The sequence below is a fragment of the Orycteropus afer genome, unplaced genomic scaffold (assembly GCF_000298275.1).
Source record: "Orycteropus afer afer isolate SDZICR_OR568_19922 unplaced genomic scaffold, OryAfe1.0 scaffold00217, whole genome shotgun sequence".
NCBI classification, from domain to species: Eukaryota; Metazoa; Chordata; class Mammalia; order Tubulidentata; family Orycteropodidae; genus Orycteropus; species Orycteropus afer.
Window position 1 is genome coordinate 1613899 of NW_006921804.1, and position 15194 is coordinate 1629092.

Genomic DNA, 15194 nt, shown 5'->3' on the forward strand with positions numbered 1-15194 from the left:
TAAATAAAAGCTTGCAAGTAGCCATCTAGATGCAATGATGGGTCTCTCCTCCTCCAGAGCAAAGAAGAATGAAGAAAACCACAGACCCATGGAAATGATTAGTCCAAGCAACTGGTACATCATGTGATCCTTGCCATATACAACTATGAGACCAAAAGAACTAGATGGTGCCTAGCTACCACTGTCAACCACTGGGAGGAGGATCTATGGAGGAGATCCTGGATAGAATGGGAGAACAATATGGAATAAAACTCAAAATCATAAAAAAGAAAAGAGACCATGTTCTGGTTACCTAGTACTTCTCTGACAGGAATATACCACAAATGGGATGACTTAAACAAACAGGAGGTTATTCTTAAAATTTGGAGGCTTTAAGTCCAAGTTCAAAGTGCCAGGCTCTAGCACAATGGTGAAAGCCCCTCAGCCTTGGGCTTCAGTTCTGCCTCCAGCTCCTGGCCCACTGGAGCTAGAGGCTTTTCTTCACTCAGACAGCTGCTGGCTGCTGAGGCTGCCAAACCCAAGGCTTCCAAGTAAAAAGGCACAGTCCTGATGTTACCAAACCACACGGCAGGCCATTAATTCAAGTCTATTGTAAGTCCCCAGGTCAGCAGAGCATGGCAGGGTGCTGAACAACAACATGGCTATATGCAGGGTCCAAGCATGCCATAAGCTAGAGACCATTCCCCAAGGCTTCTACTTATATACAGGAAGCAGACCACATTCCCTAAGGCAGCTACTCAGCTGCTCCCAGTAGATTACACCATGGAGTTGATTACCAGTCTCCTCATGGGGAATACTACATCTAGCTGCCCAGCCATTCAACCAGGCCCAACCAAGTTGACACACAAACTGAACTACCACAGACCAGGTTTGCTGGTCTGATAGAGCCTGGTGGAACCCCTGAGACTATGGCCCCTAGCTGCCCGTCAGGTCTGGAATTGTGGCTTCCAGCCAAACAAAATACAGACATATGAGCTGAACATTTACATTAGGTAGATGCACTCCTTGGAGAGATCAATCATGGGAAAACAGAAGGGCAGTGTATGCACAGGGAGACAGCTTGGGCAGGAGTGCATGGGAGGGAAGGACACAGGGAAGAAGAAACTGGGGAGGGAGTGGAAAGAGAGCTGTTGCATTGTTGGAAATTGCAGTGAATGTCATGAGACACGGTGTATGTGAACTGCTGTATGGAAAATGAATTTGCTTTGTAAACTTTCACCCAAATCACAATAAAAATTAAAAAAAAAATTTACATGGCAAAACCAGGACAATACAGGGGGTTGTTTGTAAAGTTTAATTTCCTTAAAGATCTTTTAGATCTTGGCAAGTAAGAAAAGACCTATAGAAAAATAGACAAAGGGTATAAATAGCTCCCAGGGAAGCAAACATGAATGTCTCTGTAAAGCATGAGCTGCTTAACCTTACTCATAGGGAAATACAAATTAAGTTTGGTAAGCACTTTTGGGGGTGTGGCATGCCAAAAAAGCATGATCTGCGTGTCAATTGGGAAACCTCATATAGAGGACCATTTGACATAGCAGTGCTGCTCCTGGGTAGTTACCCTATGAATTTAGTTATATATATAACAAATGCTGTATGTACAGTGTGGTAGTTCAATTGGTGTGTCAACTTGGCTGGGCCTGGTTGGGTAGCCAGGCAGCTGGATGTATTATTCCCCATGATGAGACTGGTAATCAACTCCATGGTGAAACCTACTATGAGCAGCTGAGTAGCTGCCTTAGGGAATGTGGTCTTCCTGTATAAAAGTAGAAGCCTTGGGAAATGGTCTTGAGCTTGTGGCACGCTTGGACCCTGCATGTAGCTGTGTCATTGTTCAGCAGCCTGCCATGCTCTGCCAACCTGGGGACTTACAATGGACTTGAATTAATGGCCTGCTGTGTTGTTTGGTAACATCAAGACTATGCCCTTTCACTTGTCGACCTTGGGCTTGTCAGCCTCAGTAGCTAGCAGCTGCTTGCGTGGAAAGATGCCTCTAGCTTCAGTGGGCCGGGAACTGGAGGCAGAGCTGAAGCTCAAGGTCGAGGGGTTTTCACCCAGTCCCTAGAGCCTGGCACTTGGAACCCAGACTTCTAGCCTCCTAAGAGAATAAACTCCCTGTTTGTTAAGGCCATCCCATTTGTGGTATATTCCTGTCAGAGCAGCACTAGGTAACCAGAACATACAGGGATATTTCTTCTACCATTGTTTGCCATAGCAAAATAATGGAAACAATCAACAAGGCTCTGGTTAGATATATCCATAGAACATCCCCCTGCAATTAATGTAGAGAATAAGATAGGTCTAAGTGTATTGGTACAGAATAGTTCTCAAAATATTGCATGAAAAAACAAACTGCAGAACAGTGTTTGGGTGCTATCATTGTGCAGTGTTTTATATACAGTATATATTCCTGAGTATGTGTAGAATATCTTTGGAAGGGTGCATAAGAAACCAGTAATCTTTTCATGGGAAGAGGAACCAGATTGCTGGGGAATGATGCTGTCTGGTACCGCTGAATTTTGTACCATAAATATTTATTATTAGTCAAATTGTAATTTAAAAGCAAGCAAAAGAAAAAAAAAAAAAAGGCAACAACAAAAAGTGTGCCTTCATTCAGCCAGACATGACTTCCTTCCTTTTTTGCCAAATACATGTGTTGCTCTCATATCCTATTTTCTGAGTTATTTTTTCTCCACAATAAAATTATTAATTTTTTTTTCTTTTGGATTGAAGACTTGTCAAAATATTTTATTTACTGTTTCATTCACACATCCAAAATGTTGAAACATCATTCATGACCAAATAAACCACCTAAGAAATTCTATATTATTTAGACTGTTATTGCATGAAATAACCTCATTAAGGCCCTAATAGGTTTTTATGCATTATTCTATCAGAAAAATAAACAGACACATTGAAATATACTCCACTGGTGTTTTAAATATGTTCATGTTTGTGTGACTTTATTAAAAGCAAAGTGGTTCATCTTGACATGAAAATAAAGAGACCATGGAGAACTTCCCTTTCAAGCAGTATGGTGGTTAAGAACCCCAATAACCCAGTTTCTAAAAACAAAAGTTGTTAACTCTCTAGGACAAGAACCTGCATATCTAGGAGCTCAATAAATATTAGTTGACAAAAAGACCCCCACGGCATTTAATTGGGACCCATTTGGATCTTGAATCCAGACATCATGCCCTTTACTGTTCAGTGGAACCAGCTGGATAGGAGAGATGGGAGTATGTCCATATATCTGATCTGGAATGCCTTGTTTACCAGCCCAGTTGGGGAAAGCGAACTCCCAAGCTGAAATCTGGTTAGAGAGAAGCTGTCTCTTTAAGAACTGGCGGGGTGGCTCCGCCCTTTAAAGGAATCAGCTGAACCTGAGTCACTTGACTTCCCGGTGCCTCTTCGGAAGTCGGGCCGCATGTGCGGCAGTGGGAATCCCTGTTGGGGTTGCGGGCGCTGTGCCCCCAGCCCCATGCTCCTCTTGAGCCTGTTACTGTTTGCAGCCCCGTTTGGTCTGCTCGGGGAGGAGACTCGCCAGGTGAGGGCTGCTTGGCTAGGGAGCTGCAGTGGTTTCTGGAAATGGTACCCTATGGGGTGGCTGGAATATGGGGCAAATGAAGGGTGGAGGCGTGGCTACAAAGAAAAGGATTCTTCAGTCTGTGGAGAAGAGAGGCAGCCATGGATAAGGGAAGAAATAGTGGACTAGTGTGGATGTGAGGGCTTCCTGTCTTCAGGTGAAGTCTAGACTCTGACTAAACCCTGCTGACCCAGGTCCGGGCCAATGTTAGATTTTTCCCTTCCTCATAGCCTTGGGTCCTGATCTCCCACCAGGGTCAGGGTGTTCCTGCTATACTCTCATCTCTTCCACCTCACCTCTGCCCCTTTTCCCAGGATTCCCTTAGCTCCCGCATCCACTCCTCTTGCTTAGGTCCCTGAGATTCCACCCTTTCTCCAGTATTCCCCAAGCCCCTCTCCCGCAGCCTTCTTTGCCCTGTGTCTCTCCTTGATCCTGTTCCCTCAGTCCTTCTCATTCACACTACTTGTTCCAGGTGTCTCTGGAGGTCATCCCTGGCTGGCTGGGGCCCCCCCAGAACTTGCTTCATATCCGGGCAGTGGGCACCAACTCCACGCTGCACTACGTGTGGAGCAGCATGGGGCCTCCAGCAGTGCTGCTGGTGGCCACCAACACCCCCAACAGCTTCCTGAGTGTCAACTGGAGTCGCCTGCTATCCCCTGAGCCTGATGAGGGCCTGATGGTACTCCCTAAGGACAGCATCCAGTTTTCTTCTGCCCTTGTCTTTACCAGGGTGAGGATGTTGGGGGAACCAAGTGAAAGAGCCACAGAGGAGAGAGTTCATCCTAATTAGAGGGAGGAACTGAAGACTGGGGGTGGGGCTAGTGAGTGGTGGATGATGATCTCAGAGAAAGCTGGACCCAGGTAAGTCCAGTCCTGTCCCAACCCTGTCCTCCAGCTGTTTGAGTTTGACAGCACCAACATGTCTGATGTAGCAGCAGAGGTCCCAGGAAAACTGTATCCCCCATACTCTTTGGCTGAGTTCTACTGGAACAACATCACTGACTCATTGGACACCGCCACCCTGAGTGCCACATTTCAAGGCCACCCCATGCACGACCCTACCAAGGCTTTTGCCAATGGCAGCCTGGCCTTCAGGGTAAGGATGTGGGCAATCAGAAGGAATTCAAGGCTAGTTTATGAGGGTGGGAGTTAATGGGGGTGGCGTTCAAGCACGGACATTCATCTGCTTTCCACACCTCTCATTCCTCCTCCTTTCTAGGTCCAGGCGTTTTCCAGATCCGGCCGACCAGTCCAACCCCCTCGCCTCCTGCACACAGCAGACACGTGCCAGCTGGAGGTAGCCCTGGTTGGAGTCTCTCCCCAGGGAAACCGCTCCCTGTTTGGGCTGGAGGTAGCCACCTTGAGCCAGAGCCCTGACTGTCCCTCAATGCAAGAGCAACATTCTATCGATGATGAGTATGCACCTGCTGTCTTCCAGGTCAAGCTTCCAATGGAGAGGCATATGGGTGGGGAATGTATGTGGGACCCCATTAGGACCTTAGAGAGTCAGTCAACCATTTAACATTTAGCAACGCTTTACTCAGTTCCTTGTAATTGCTGGGCACTGTGCTAATGAATCTGACCCAGTCTCTGCCTCCAGTGGAGGAGACAAGCAGAAGTCGGTGCCATGTGACTTGTGCTCTGGAAGGTGGGGATCTGCAAGGGTCTCAGAAGAAGGAGCTGAGGGCAGACTTGCAGGATGTCAGAGCTAGAAAAGGACTCCATGCTCATCCAGTCCAACTCCCCCTTTCTACAAAGAGATAAAGGCCCTAGTGCACGGCCTATCAGTTCTAGAACCAGGCCTAGGACTTGGACTCCTGCTTTCCCTAGCGCACTTTCTGTCACTACTGGTAACAGATCGAGGCTGGGAGATGGTGGGGGACAAGAAGGGTTGAGCATGGATTGATCCTTCTCACTCTGCTTTGTCTTTCTCCATAGTTGGACCAGCTGCTGTGGGGCTCCCTCCCATCAGGCTTTGTGCAATGGAGGCCAGTGGCTTTCTCCCAGAAGCAGGGTAGCCGAGAATCAGCACTACCCTGCCAAATATCCTCACTTCACCCTCCTTTGGCATACCACCTCCCCCAGTCACCCATTGTCCGGGCCTTCTTTGGGTCCCAGACCAACTTCTGTGCCTTCAATCTGACATTTGGGGCTTCCACAGGCCCTGGCTACTGGGACCAACACTACCTCAGCTGGTAAGAGCCAGGGCTGGGCTGAGGGTTTGGGGAATTGAAGTAGAGGAGAGCTGAGCCTCCCAGCTCTCCCTCCTAAGCCTGCCTAACTATCTTTTTCACCCTGCTTTCTCTAGGTCAATGCTCCTGGGCATAGGCTTCCCTCCAATGGACACCCTGTCCCCATTAGTCCTGGGCATCATGGCGGTGGCCCTGGGTACTCCAGGGCTCATGCTGCTAGGGGGAGGTCTGATTCTGCTACTGCGCCACAAGCAGTACTCAGAGTACCAGCGCATAAATTGAGGCCCACTTTCTAGAGGGAAGGACATCACTGGACCTGCCTTGCTGTGCCTCAAACCTCTGGGAGGTTGGAGGGTCAGTGTTTCAGCCAGGCCCCTCTCCTCTTCCATCTTGATTTTCTACAGAACCTCAAACCCCAGCCTCAACTCTCTGGGGACTCCCAGGTGGGGCTTCCTTCATACCCTGGAGAAGAGGCCAGGGACAGGATGGATTATTGCTAGAGGGAGGGTCCCCTTGGAGTTGTTCCATCCCCACCCCATCCCCCATTTTCCTTGAATAAGACTTACAGGCCGAAAAGAGAGGCCTTCTGACTGGCTGGCTGCCCTGGAGGTGGTGAAATAGATTTTTTTTTTCCATAGGGCTCCAGTCTCATGAGTGTTGTTGGGCTGGTTTGGGCTGGTTCCAGGGAGCAGGAGGGCTAAGAGATGGGTGTGGAAGGTAGGTGTTTCTGTTCAAGGCTCCATTTCCTCACCAGCTCTAGTTCTCCTCTTTGTCATGGCCACCCTCTACTGTGCGGAGTTGGGAGTTTTCTGCTGCACAATTTGAACCAAGGAAGGGATGCTGGAGACTGGGGGACAAACAAAGAGCTAGCCAACAAAGACTGTAGTAATTTATTGTTGCCCCCCCCCACAGACACACACACACATCATCACACTGGGTTATAACAGCAAACACTGTGCCTTGCAGCCACTCCTCAGTCACCAATGCATGGGCACACACTCACACAGCTGCTTTCTGTGCTCTTGGAAGGCAGATCTCCCTATCTGCTCCTCTTTTCCCATGTGAGACGTGTGACTTGTGGGCAGTTTAGAGATGGGAAGTCACAGAGGCCTAAATAGGTTGGAAGGAAAGAAGCAGCAGTTCTGGGCTGGGACAGCTGGAATAGGCTTCACTGAGGCTAAAGGGCCCATGAGGACCAATCATGCGGGGTCCCAAACCCAGGCTCCCTAGAGAAGGTTTCCACCAATCTTGAAAGTCCTGTCAGATCTCATACCCAGCCTCTATCCTTAGCCACAGGGAGTTCTGGTGGTTCAGTGCCTGAGGCATTTGACTGCTAACTGGAATGCTGGCAGTTCAAACTCACCAGCCACTCTGGGAAGGAAAATGGGGCAGTCTACTTCTTTAAAGATTCACCTCCTTGAAAACCCAATGGGGGTTGCTGTGAATTGGAATTGATTCTGTGACAGTGAGTTTGATTTTTGGTTTTGATCCTTAGCCACAGGAAGCATTTCTTGTCTCCTTGAGGCCCTCTGCTTAGACAGCTGACAAAGAAATGGTCAAGGATTTGGCTGTGGCTCTGCTTCTTACTTCGCAGGAGCCCGGGGAGAAAAGCAGAGTTCAGCATTAATGGGCCATGTGTGGCAGTGGTCTCAGAGGCTGCTCAGGAAGAAACCATGCTTCTTGCCCTGCCCTGCTTCTGGCCCCATGCTCTCAACAACCTTAAGGGACATGGCTATCCATCTCTTTTCTTGCAAGAAAACTAAATCCCGCCCTCGTGACTGTGCCTAGCTTCAAAGGTGAAGCATGCAGGCATGGGGAGAGCAAGGGAAAGTCCAGGCTGTGACTGGATGGGCCTCCAGTCGGAGCCGTAGTGGGGTTTATCCCTCTGGGGCACCAGGTCTGGGGCAAAGTCCAGGCCCGCAAACCCATTCGGAAAAGCGTCCCACGCCCATCCCGCTAGCCTGGATGAGGAGAGGGCGGAGCGGCTCAGCCCCAGGGGCGGGGCCTGTAGTCGGAGGCGGAGTGGGCGTGGTCCGGGTAGTCCAGGCGACTCTCGGCCGCAGTGAGCATGCGCTCCGGCTCCACTACGAACATGTAGTAGAGGTTCCACATCAGCATGGCCAGCAGCGGTAGAAACGTCAAGCCGTAGCCAAAGCCTCGGAAGGAGCGGCCCACGGCGAAGGTCAGCCAGTATATCAGCCTGGGAAGACAAGAAAGGGTCGGGCTACCCTATGGGTCACAACAGTCCCATTCCGTTGTGCAAAGGGTCGCCATGAGTCGGGGCCCCACTGGACATCACCTAATAATAACCGCCCTCGAGGGAAGCGCGGAGAACAGATAAGCGGATGGGGATTGGTGGGTGTGGCTGGTATTCTAACAACAGCCAATATTTATGCACTTACAATGTGCCAGGTACTGTGCTAATTACTTTAAGTGCACTATTTAATTTAGATTTCTTCACATCTCTACAAAGTTAATATATTTATCCCCCTCTTGTATTAATTTTTTAAATTTTAATTAAAATTTCTTGAGTGGGCAGTATACAATCACGTGGTTCAAAATTCAGAGGTACCAATGAGTATGTATAAAGTCTTCCTACTTTTCCCAATTCCCAGCCACCCTAGTCTCTGCCTCTGACATCCAGTGTTACGGTTTCTTGTGCCTCAAGTAATGTTTTATGCACATACCGGCAAAACAGTTTATGTTTTCTTTTTCTCCTTTTTTTTTAAGTACAGAAGCATTCTATATAGACTGTTCTGTATGCTGATCTTTTCTTTCACTTAATATATTTTGGAGATAACTTTATATCAGGATATAAACAGATTCTTCAGTCTTTTACATTCGCAGTGCATTTCAGTATATTTATTTTCTCTTTTGCAGATGAAGAAACTAAGATTCCATAGGGGTTAAGTAAGATTCAAGGTAACACATCTGGGAAATAGGAAAGCTGTGATTTGAACCCAAACCTCCTGCCTTTTTAAAGGAGCAAAAGGAAAGAGAAGCCAGTTTCAAGAGGGCTTGAAGCCCAGAGGGATGGATCAACCACCAAATTAACTCCTTTTGGAAAATCAAAACACACATTCTCCAACAAGGGTTGAGGAGCAGCATCCTTTTAGTATATGAAGGACTGACCACTTACTACAACATTGACATGTCTCTGCTTTTTCACCTGTGAAACGGAGGGAAGAGTACCTGCTGTTTCCTAAGTGTAGCAGCAGGCAGTATGTCATTATAATAAGAATCCACATTTATTAAACTCTTACATGTGCCTGACTATTGTAAACACTCTACAGGAATTGACTCATTTAATCCTCACAACAACTCCATTTTATAGATGAGGAAACAAGCACAAAATGCTTAAGTAATTGCCCATGATAGAAAAGAAAGGACCATGGATAGGAAAGGGAAGAGACCTGGATTCTGGTCCTATAAAATGGGAGAGCTGTACCAGCTGACTCTTCCTTTAGTTCTGTGATAATTCTTACTGTTTAAGCCAACTTCTACCTGAGAGCAGCATTCCTCAAGAGGGAGATGAGAGGTTGAGTTACCTGAACAGGAACATGTTTATCTTGGGAAACAACTACTGGAAGAAAATGCAAAGCTGCTTGATAGCCAGAAGGCTGGTGGGATAGCTGACTACTCAGCAGAAGTGACAGGAAGGCAAATTTTAGCTTGATATAAGGAGGACTATATCTCTGGTAGCATAGTGGCTAAAGCACTTGACTGCTAACCAGAAGGCTGGCGGTTCAAACCCACCAGCCACTCCTCGGAAGGAAGGTTGGGCAATCCTACTTCCGTAGTGATACTGCCTCGGAAACCCAAGGAGGGGTCACTATGAGTCGGGGCCGACTCGACGGCACATAACAACAACAACAACATTTTAACAGTTAAAGCTACCTGGAAGCCTATATTGAAAGTGGTAAGAGAAAATGTATTAGGGATAAACATAAAGACATGCACGTGGGTTCAGAAATTCAAAAGTGCTTTCTATGTTAACAGTAATTCACATGGGAAAAAAAAAAAACCCTAAGGATTTCAGCGGACTGCAGACTGACTGAAAGAAGAGTTATGAGGCCACCATGAGAGCTAATGTGCTCATGGTTTGCAGGAGGACAGTACCCTTGCAGGGGTCCCATTGACAAGCAGAATTTCCTGCCCAGAGGAAAGAACCCAGGACAGTGAAGGGACCTAGGAAGTTAGCAAAGAGACTGGGGTAGCAGGGTGTTGAACTAGGGGAAATTCAGAGCTGTTGTTAAATATCTGAATTTGTTTTAGGCAGTTCTAGAGGTTAAGGGCAGGGCAGCAGTTTTCAGTATAATGTAAAAACTTTCTAATAACTCTGTTGCCATCAAGTCAATTTCAACTCATGGCAATCCCATGCATTACACAGCAGAACTGAGCCCCATAAGGTTTTCTTGGCTATGATCTTTATGGAAGCAGATGACTAGGGCTTTCTTTTGTAGTGCCACTGGGTGGGGGTTCAAACCCACAGTCTTTTGATTATTAGTCAAACGCAAACTGTTTTCACCACCCAGGAACTCCTAACAATTGTTTGCTGTTGAGTCAATTCCGACTCATAGAGACTCTGTGACAGAGTAGAACTGCCCCATAGGGTTTCCCAGGCTGTAATTTTTACAGGAGCAGATCACCAGGTCTTTTCTCCTGTGGAACACTGGTGGGTTTGAACCTCTGACCTTTCAGTTAGCAGCTGAGCATTTAACTATTGTACCACCAGAGCTTCTTCCTAACAATTGTTGTTGTTGTTGTGTGCCGTCGAGTCGGCCCCAACTCATAGCGACCCCTCCTTGGGTTTCCGAGGCAGTATCACTACAGAAGTAGGATTGCCCAACCTTCCTTCCGAGGAGCGGCTGGTGGGTTTGAACCGTCAGCCTTCTGGTTAGCAGGCAAGTGACTTAGCCACTATGCTACCAGAGCTCCCTCCTAACAATTAGGATATTTAAAAAATGAAACAGATTGGCTTATAAAGAATTGAGTACCTTATCTCAGGGGGTGTTCAACAGGTGGCCAACGGCCACTTGACCAGAGTGCCACAGAGGAATGGCTGCAATGGGTAGGAGGTTGATCTAGATGATGCCTGAAGGCCCTTCCAGTTCTAGGTTGGTATATATGTCTCTGAAGTCAACTTCCTATGGGAAGACATATGAGGTGATCACTCGCTACCAGGTGAGGAAAGGTACAAGGGAGACAGTGGACTCTCTGCTCCAAGATGCACATTTGGGCTGATGCAGAATCCAGAAAGCCCCCTGCCCTGGTTCTCCAGCCATTTGAATTCCCAGGTTCCCTTAGCATCACCACCCCCATGCTCCAACCCCAGCCCCAACTCACCTGGAGATGGCAAAGAGGCCAGTGAGCAGTGGGAGCAGCTTGAGGGTGTCTTGAGGCAGGTAGGTAGAAAGCACAGCCAGGTTGAAAAAGTAGAGGATGAAGAGCTGTACCGACTGGGCCACATATCTCCGGTGGATCTCCACCTCCTGCCGGGGCTCCGCGAAGGGCCGTAGGGCAGAAAAGCACAGCAGACTCAGCCCATATACCAGGATCCCTATGTGTTGGGGAGCACAGAGGGTCAGGAAAGGCAGGAGAAAGGAGCTTTAGGCAGGAATCTGGGGGCAGGGTTCGCAGTGTAGGGTGTGGTCCCGTAGAAGTAAAGTGCATAGGTTACACACAATGGGGCTGAGGTGGTCCTGAGAGGGGGTGGGCACACAGGTGGCAGGGCAAAGGTGACAGAGTCCATTTTGAATGACGGGAAACCCTCCTGCTCCCCAAATCAGGCATTCCCTGCCCTCCTCAAGTCTAGTTCCAAGATGCCATCTTTGTTCTAAAGGGCCCAGAGCTCACCTAGCACGATGGGGAATGTGGCAAAGACCCCACAGCGCAGCGTGTAGATCAGGCGGGAACTCATGGTGGGTAGCCGTGGGGCATCAAAGGGCAGGAAGGCATATGCCCCGTACAGTAGGCAGGGAAAGAGGACGAGGGCAGCCCCTACTGAGGCCACAGCCCTCAGCCCCTCACGGCCCCCACAGCTCACACAGGACCGGCCAGGTGGCTTCACTACTGCCTCGACCCACTTGCGTTCAATGGGCTCAGGGTGGGTGGCCCGGATGGGCAGGAAGGCCCGGCGCTCGCCTTTGCTCGACTCGCAGTGTACTATGAGGTCCTCCTGGGGTCGCTGCTCAATGCATTGTAGGTCGATGGGCACAAAGGCCCGGGCTTCCTTCTCAGGCAACAGATTTGCATCATCATCAGGTGGCTCCTCTGGGGGTGGCTCTGATTTGAGGGGCTCTAGCTCAATGCCCCGCCAGCCAGGGGGATCCAGGAATGGGGCACTGGGATGGGGGCCAGTCCCCCAGGGCAAGGTGGCAGCTTCGCTCACTGTGCTGTCTAGAGCATCCCCAGTCCCGTCTCCAGTCATGGGAGACCCAACTGAAGATTCCACTCTTGGGGACTCAGTCCCACCTTCTCCTTCTGGCTGCCGGCCATTGGGAATCAAGGCCTGTGGTGGGCTTTTTTCTGGAGCCTCGGACCCCTTCACTTCCAACAGGGTTGCAGTCTCAGGTTCTGTCATCCTGAGGCCTCAGTTGCGGGGGTGGTGTCTACAAAGAGGTCATGTCACCCTGGAGGGAGCAGAGAAAAGGCCTGTCAGAAGCCCCTATCCTCTGGCCCTTAGGACAGGCTGGCAGAACTGGCACTTTCCAGGGCAGCCCCATCCTGGGCTTGAGCCCCTTCTGGGACCTTAGGGAGAACAGTGTGGAGGAAGGTGTTGAAATCAGGGCTTGGAACCTATTCTTTCTGATTTGACCTTCCTGATTTGCATTTCCACCCTTTGTATCTGAGGTGGAAATGCATATTCTCAGCAGAGGGTCCAGTCTTGTTTGAAAGGGAGGGAGTTGAGAAGGAAGTGAGCAGGTGAAATGGAGGCTCCCTTTCAACATCAAACACCAACCAGCAGGAGAGGGTGAGTCAGGGGGCACAAGTCCCAGCAGCTGTGGCCTCAGCCAGCTCACCCACGCCTTCTACCCCCCTGGGGTCATGGCCACACTAATCCAGGGATGGGAGAAAGAGAAGGTGTCTAGAACTTTGTCAAGAGCTTTCTTTCCACCAGAGAAGCTCCCCTTATCTTCCCACTTCCCTTCTCCCTGCAGACTACCGCAGTGCAGTCGATGCCAGTGATTTGCCAACAGATCTGTCACAAGGAGCTAGCCATCTCAAGGCATCCTGTCCCCTCAGCTCTAATCTGGGTACGTGGTCAGTGTCCAAACTCCTCACTGGCCCACCTCATCTACTTCCGAAGTCTGGGTCTGTCCATTCCCAACTTCCAGGTCTAATCATGGCTGTTTCCCATGCTTCCACCCCTGCCTTTCTCCCCACCCTGCCATTTATTCTCTGCCTCACTGCTCCCTTCTCTTCAAGGACCCTCCTACCCCTCCTCACAGTTTGGACCCATGACACCCTCTTACTTTCCATCTGAAGACAGGTGAAGGGTCCCCAGCGTCTGGCAAGGAGCTGCCCAGTTCCCTGCTGGTTCTACAAGTATTTCTTTCAGTCTCCCTCCCTGTACCAGTGTCTCCAAACCTGTCTGACCAGAGCAGGTGGGGCCCAGATTAAAGGGAAAGGCCCCGCCCGGCTGAATTGGCCGACAGAAAAAGCGTTAGAGGAGGAACTTCATCCTTTCTGAAAGTGGCAGTACAGCTGGACATAAGACACAAGCACCTGTTTTGGGCACGTGGAATGTGTAGGGGCGCTCAGCTAGGAAAGCAGAGGGGAGAGTAGGTTTGTGTATCCAGCGATACTTGGAATAGGTTGGAATGCTCAGAAAAGAGTTGAAATTTGTACATTTATTCATTCGGTACGTATTTATTGAGCACCTATTATTAGTTAAGGAGCTCTGGTAACATAGTGCCTAAGGCATTTGACTGCTAATCAGAAGGCTGGTGGTTCAAACCCACCAGCCACTCCTCGGAAGGAAGGTTGTACGATCTACTTCCGTAGTGATACCGCTTTGGAAACCCAAGGAGGGGTTGCTATGAGTCGGATCTGACTCCATGGCAGTGAGTTTGTTTTTTTGAGTTTATTATTAGCTAGGTACTATTCTAGGCACTCTACTTCTGTAGAGATACCACCTTGGAAACCCAAGGAGGGGTCGCTGTGAGCGATGGCAGTGAGTTTGGTTTCTTTGATTCTAGGCATTGACATGGAATGGAGCAAGATGACATGCAAGGTCCCTGTCTTTTAGGAGCTTATGTTCTACTGGGGGGTCAGATAAGAAAGAAGCCTAGCAACTAAACCAGTAAGACAATTTCAGTAAGGAAAACCTCTTTGACAGGGTGACATCTGAGCTGAGACCTGATGGGAAACCAGGAGTATGAGTGTTCCAGGTGGAGGAACAGCTAGTGAAAGGTCAACAGGGAGTAAGGTCTTAGGCTGTTTCAGGAGCAGAAATGTTGGGTGATTGGAGCCAAGAGCACAGTGGTGAAAGGGGAATTGATGTTCCCATTACAACCTGTAAACAGGCCCAGGAACACTTTGCCTTTTAACTTAAAAGTTAAGAGAACATTAGGAATCCAAGTTAGATAGCAGGTAATCCTTCCAATTTGAGAGTGGGAGAGAAAGTGGCTTCCCACAGATTTCTATGGGAACTTATCTCTAAAGTCATTTGAAACTCCATGAGTGTAGGGTCAGTGTCTAGCTTGCTCATCTCTTTGTCACCAGCACAGTGGCTGGAAGACAGGAAGTATTCAATAAATGTCTGCTGGGCTTGTGTGTGAGAGAGATGCAAGCTAGAAATCTTTGGGAGAGGGAGCTGAAGGGTGAGGTGCTTGTTCAAAAATAATGTCTTACCGGGTCATCCTCCTATGTGATGCTCTGCCATCTCCAAAAAAATTTTAACATACATTTAAAATATATAGAGAGAAAGAGAGAAAAGGAAAAATTGGAATCACTCTAGCCAGTAATTTGAAAGAGGCTGGGCTCAGATGGGGAGGGGGAAAGAAGGGCAGAAGGATGGACCAAATGACCACTGGGCTGGGAGAAACCACTGATTCTCCTGCTCTAATCCAGCTTGGCTTCAGTGCTCTCACTGATTCCACTGTACGTTCTCTGGCAGCTTTGTCAATAAAGTTTTTCGCAAGCGTCCGGAGAAGCCGGAAAGAGGCCACGCTGCCCAGAGTTAGTTCTGGCAACTTCCCGGGAGGGAAAACGAGTTTCGCGAGATTTGACAGAAGCAGGCCACTGGCCTACAACTGTGCGACTGATATCGCGAGATTTGGCAGGCGGAGGAGGAGCTGTCGCGGGCAGCAGCCTCACAGCGATGGCGGCCGAGCAGGGCCGGCAGCGGTGGCGGCTGCGGCTACGGCCGGAGACGGCAATGGTGGCGGCAGCAGTGGGTGGCGGGGGCCTGT

The 15194-nt window shown here is 49.1% G+C and overlaps 2 protein-coding genes across 2 annotated transcripts; one reads left to right on the top strand and one right to left on the bottom strand.

The window, feature by feature from the left end:
• Nucleotides 1-3427: 3427 nt before the first annotated feature.
• Nucleotides 3428-6060, top strand: LOC103203546 (glycosylated lysosomal membrane protein). The gene is made up of 6 exons (XM_007948608.2): nucleotides 3428-3547; nucleotides 4059-4316; nucleotides 4482-4682; nucleotides 4806-5024; nucleotides 5525-5781; nucleotides 5895-6060. The coding sequence occupies exons 1-6, from the start codon at nucleotides 3428-3430 to the stop codon at nucleotides 6058-6060; spliced, it is 1221 nt and encodes a 406-aa protein (XP_007946799.1).
• Nucleotides 6061-7764: 1704 nt separating this feature from the next.
• On the bottom strand, nucleotides 7765-12361 carry TMEM79 (transmembrane protein 79). The gene is made up of 3 exons (XM_007948436.1): nucleotides 11635-12361; nucleotides 11125-11338; nucleotides 7765-7978 (listed from the first exon to the last, which is right to left on the bottom strand). The coding sequence occupies exons 1-3, from the start codon at nucleotides 12359-12361 to the stop codon at nucleotides 7765-7767; spliced, it is 1155 nt and encodes a 384-aa protein (XP_007946627.1).
• Between the last annotated feature and the right edge of the window lie 2833 nt (nucleotides 12362-15194).

What these genes read in the sequence shown, in the direction of transcription:
- TMEM79 (XM_007948436.1), bottom strand. Translation starts at nt 12,361, where the DNA reads ATGACAGAACCTGAGACTGCAACCCTGTTGGAAGTGAAGGGGTCCGAG. An exon ending in CACATTCCCCATCGTGCTAG is followed by an intron (nt 11,339 to 11,634) that starts GTGAGCTCTGGG and finishes CCCAACACATAG; the next exon opens with GGATCCTGGTATATGGGCTG. An exon ending in GGCCTCTTTGCCATCTCCAG is followed by an intron (nt 7,979 to 11,124) that starts GTGAGTTGGGGC and finishes TTGTCTTCCCAG; the next exon opens with GCTGATATACTGGCTGACCT.
- LOC103203546 (XM_007948608.2), top strand. Translation starts at nt 3,428, where the DNA reads ATGTGCGGCAGTGGGAATCCCTGTTGGGGTTGCGGGCGCTGTGCCCCC. An exon ending in TCGGGGAGGAGACTCGCCAG is followed by an intron (nt 3,548 to 4,058) that starts GTGAGGGCTGCT and finishes TACTTGTTCCAG; the next exon opens with GTGTCTCTGGAGGTCATCCC. An exon ending in ATGGCAGCCTGGCCTTCAGG is followed by an intron (nt 4,683 to 4,805) that starts GTAAGGATGTGG and finishes CCTCCTTTCTAG; the next exon opens with GTCCAGGCGTTTTCCAGATC.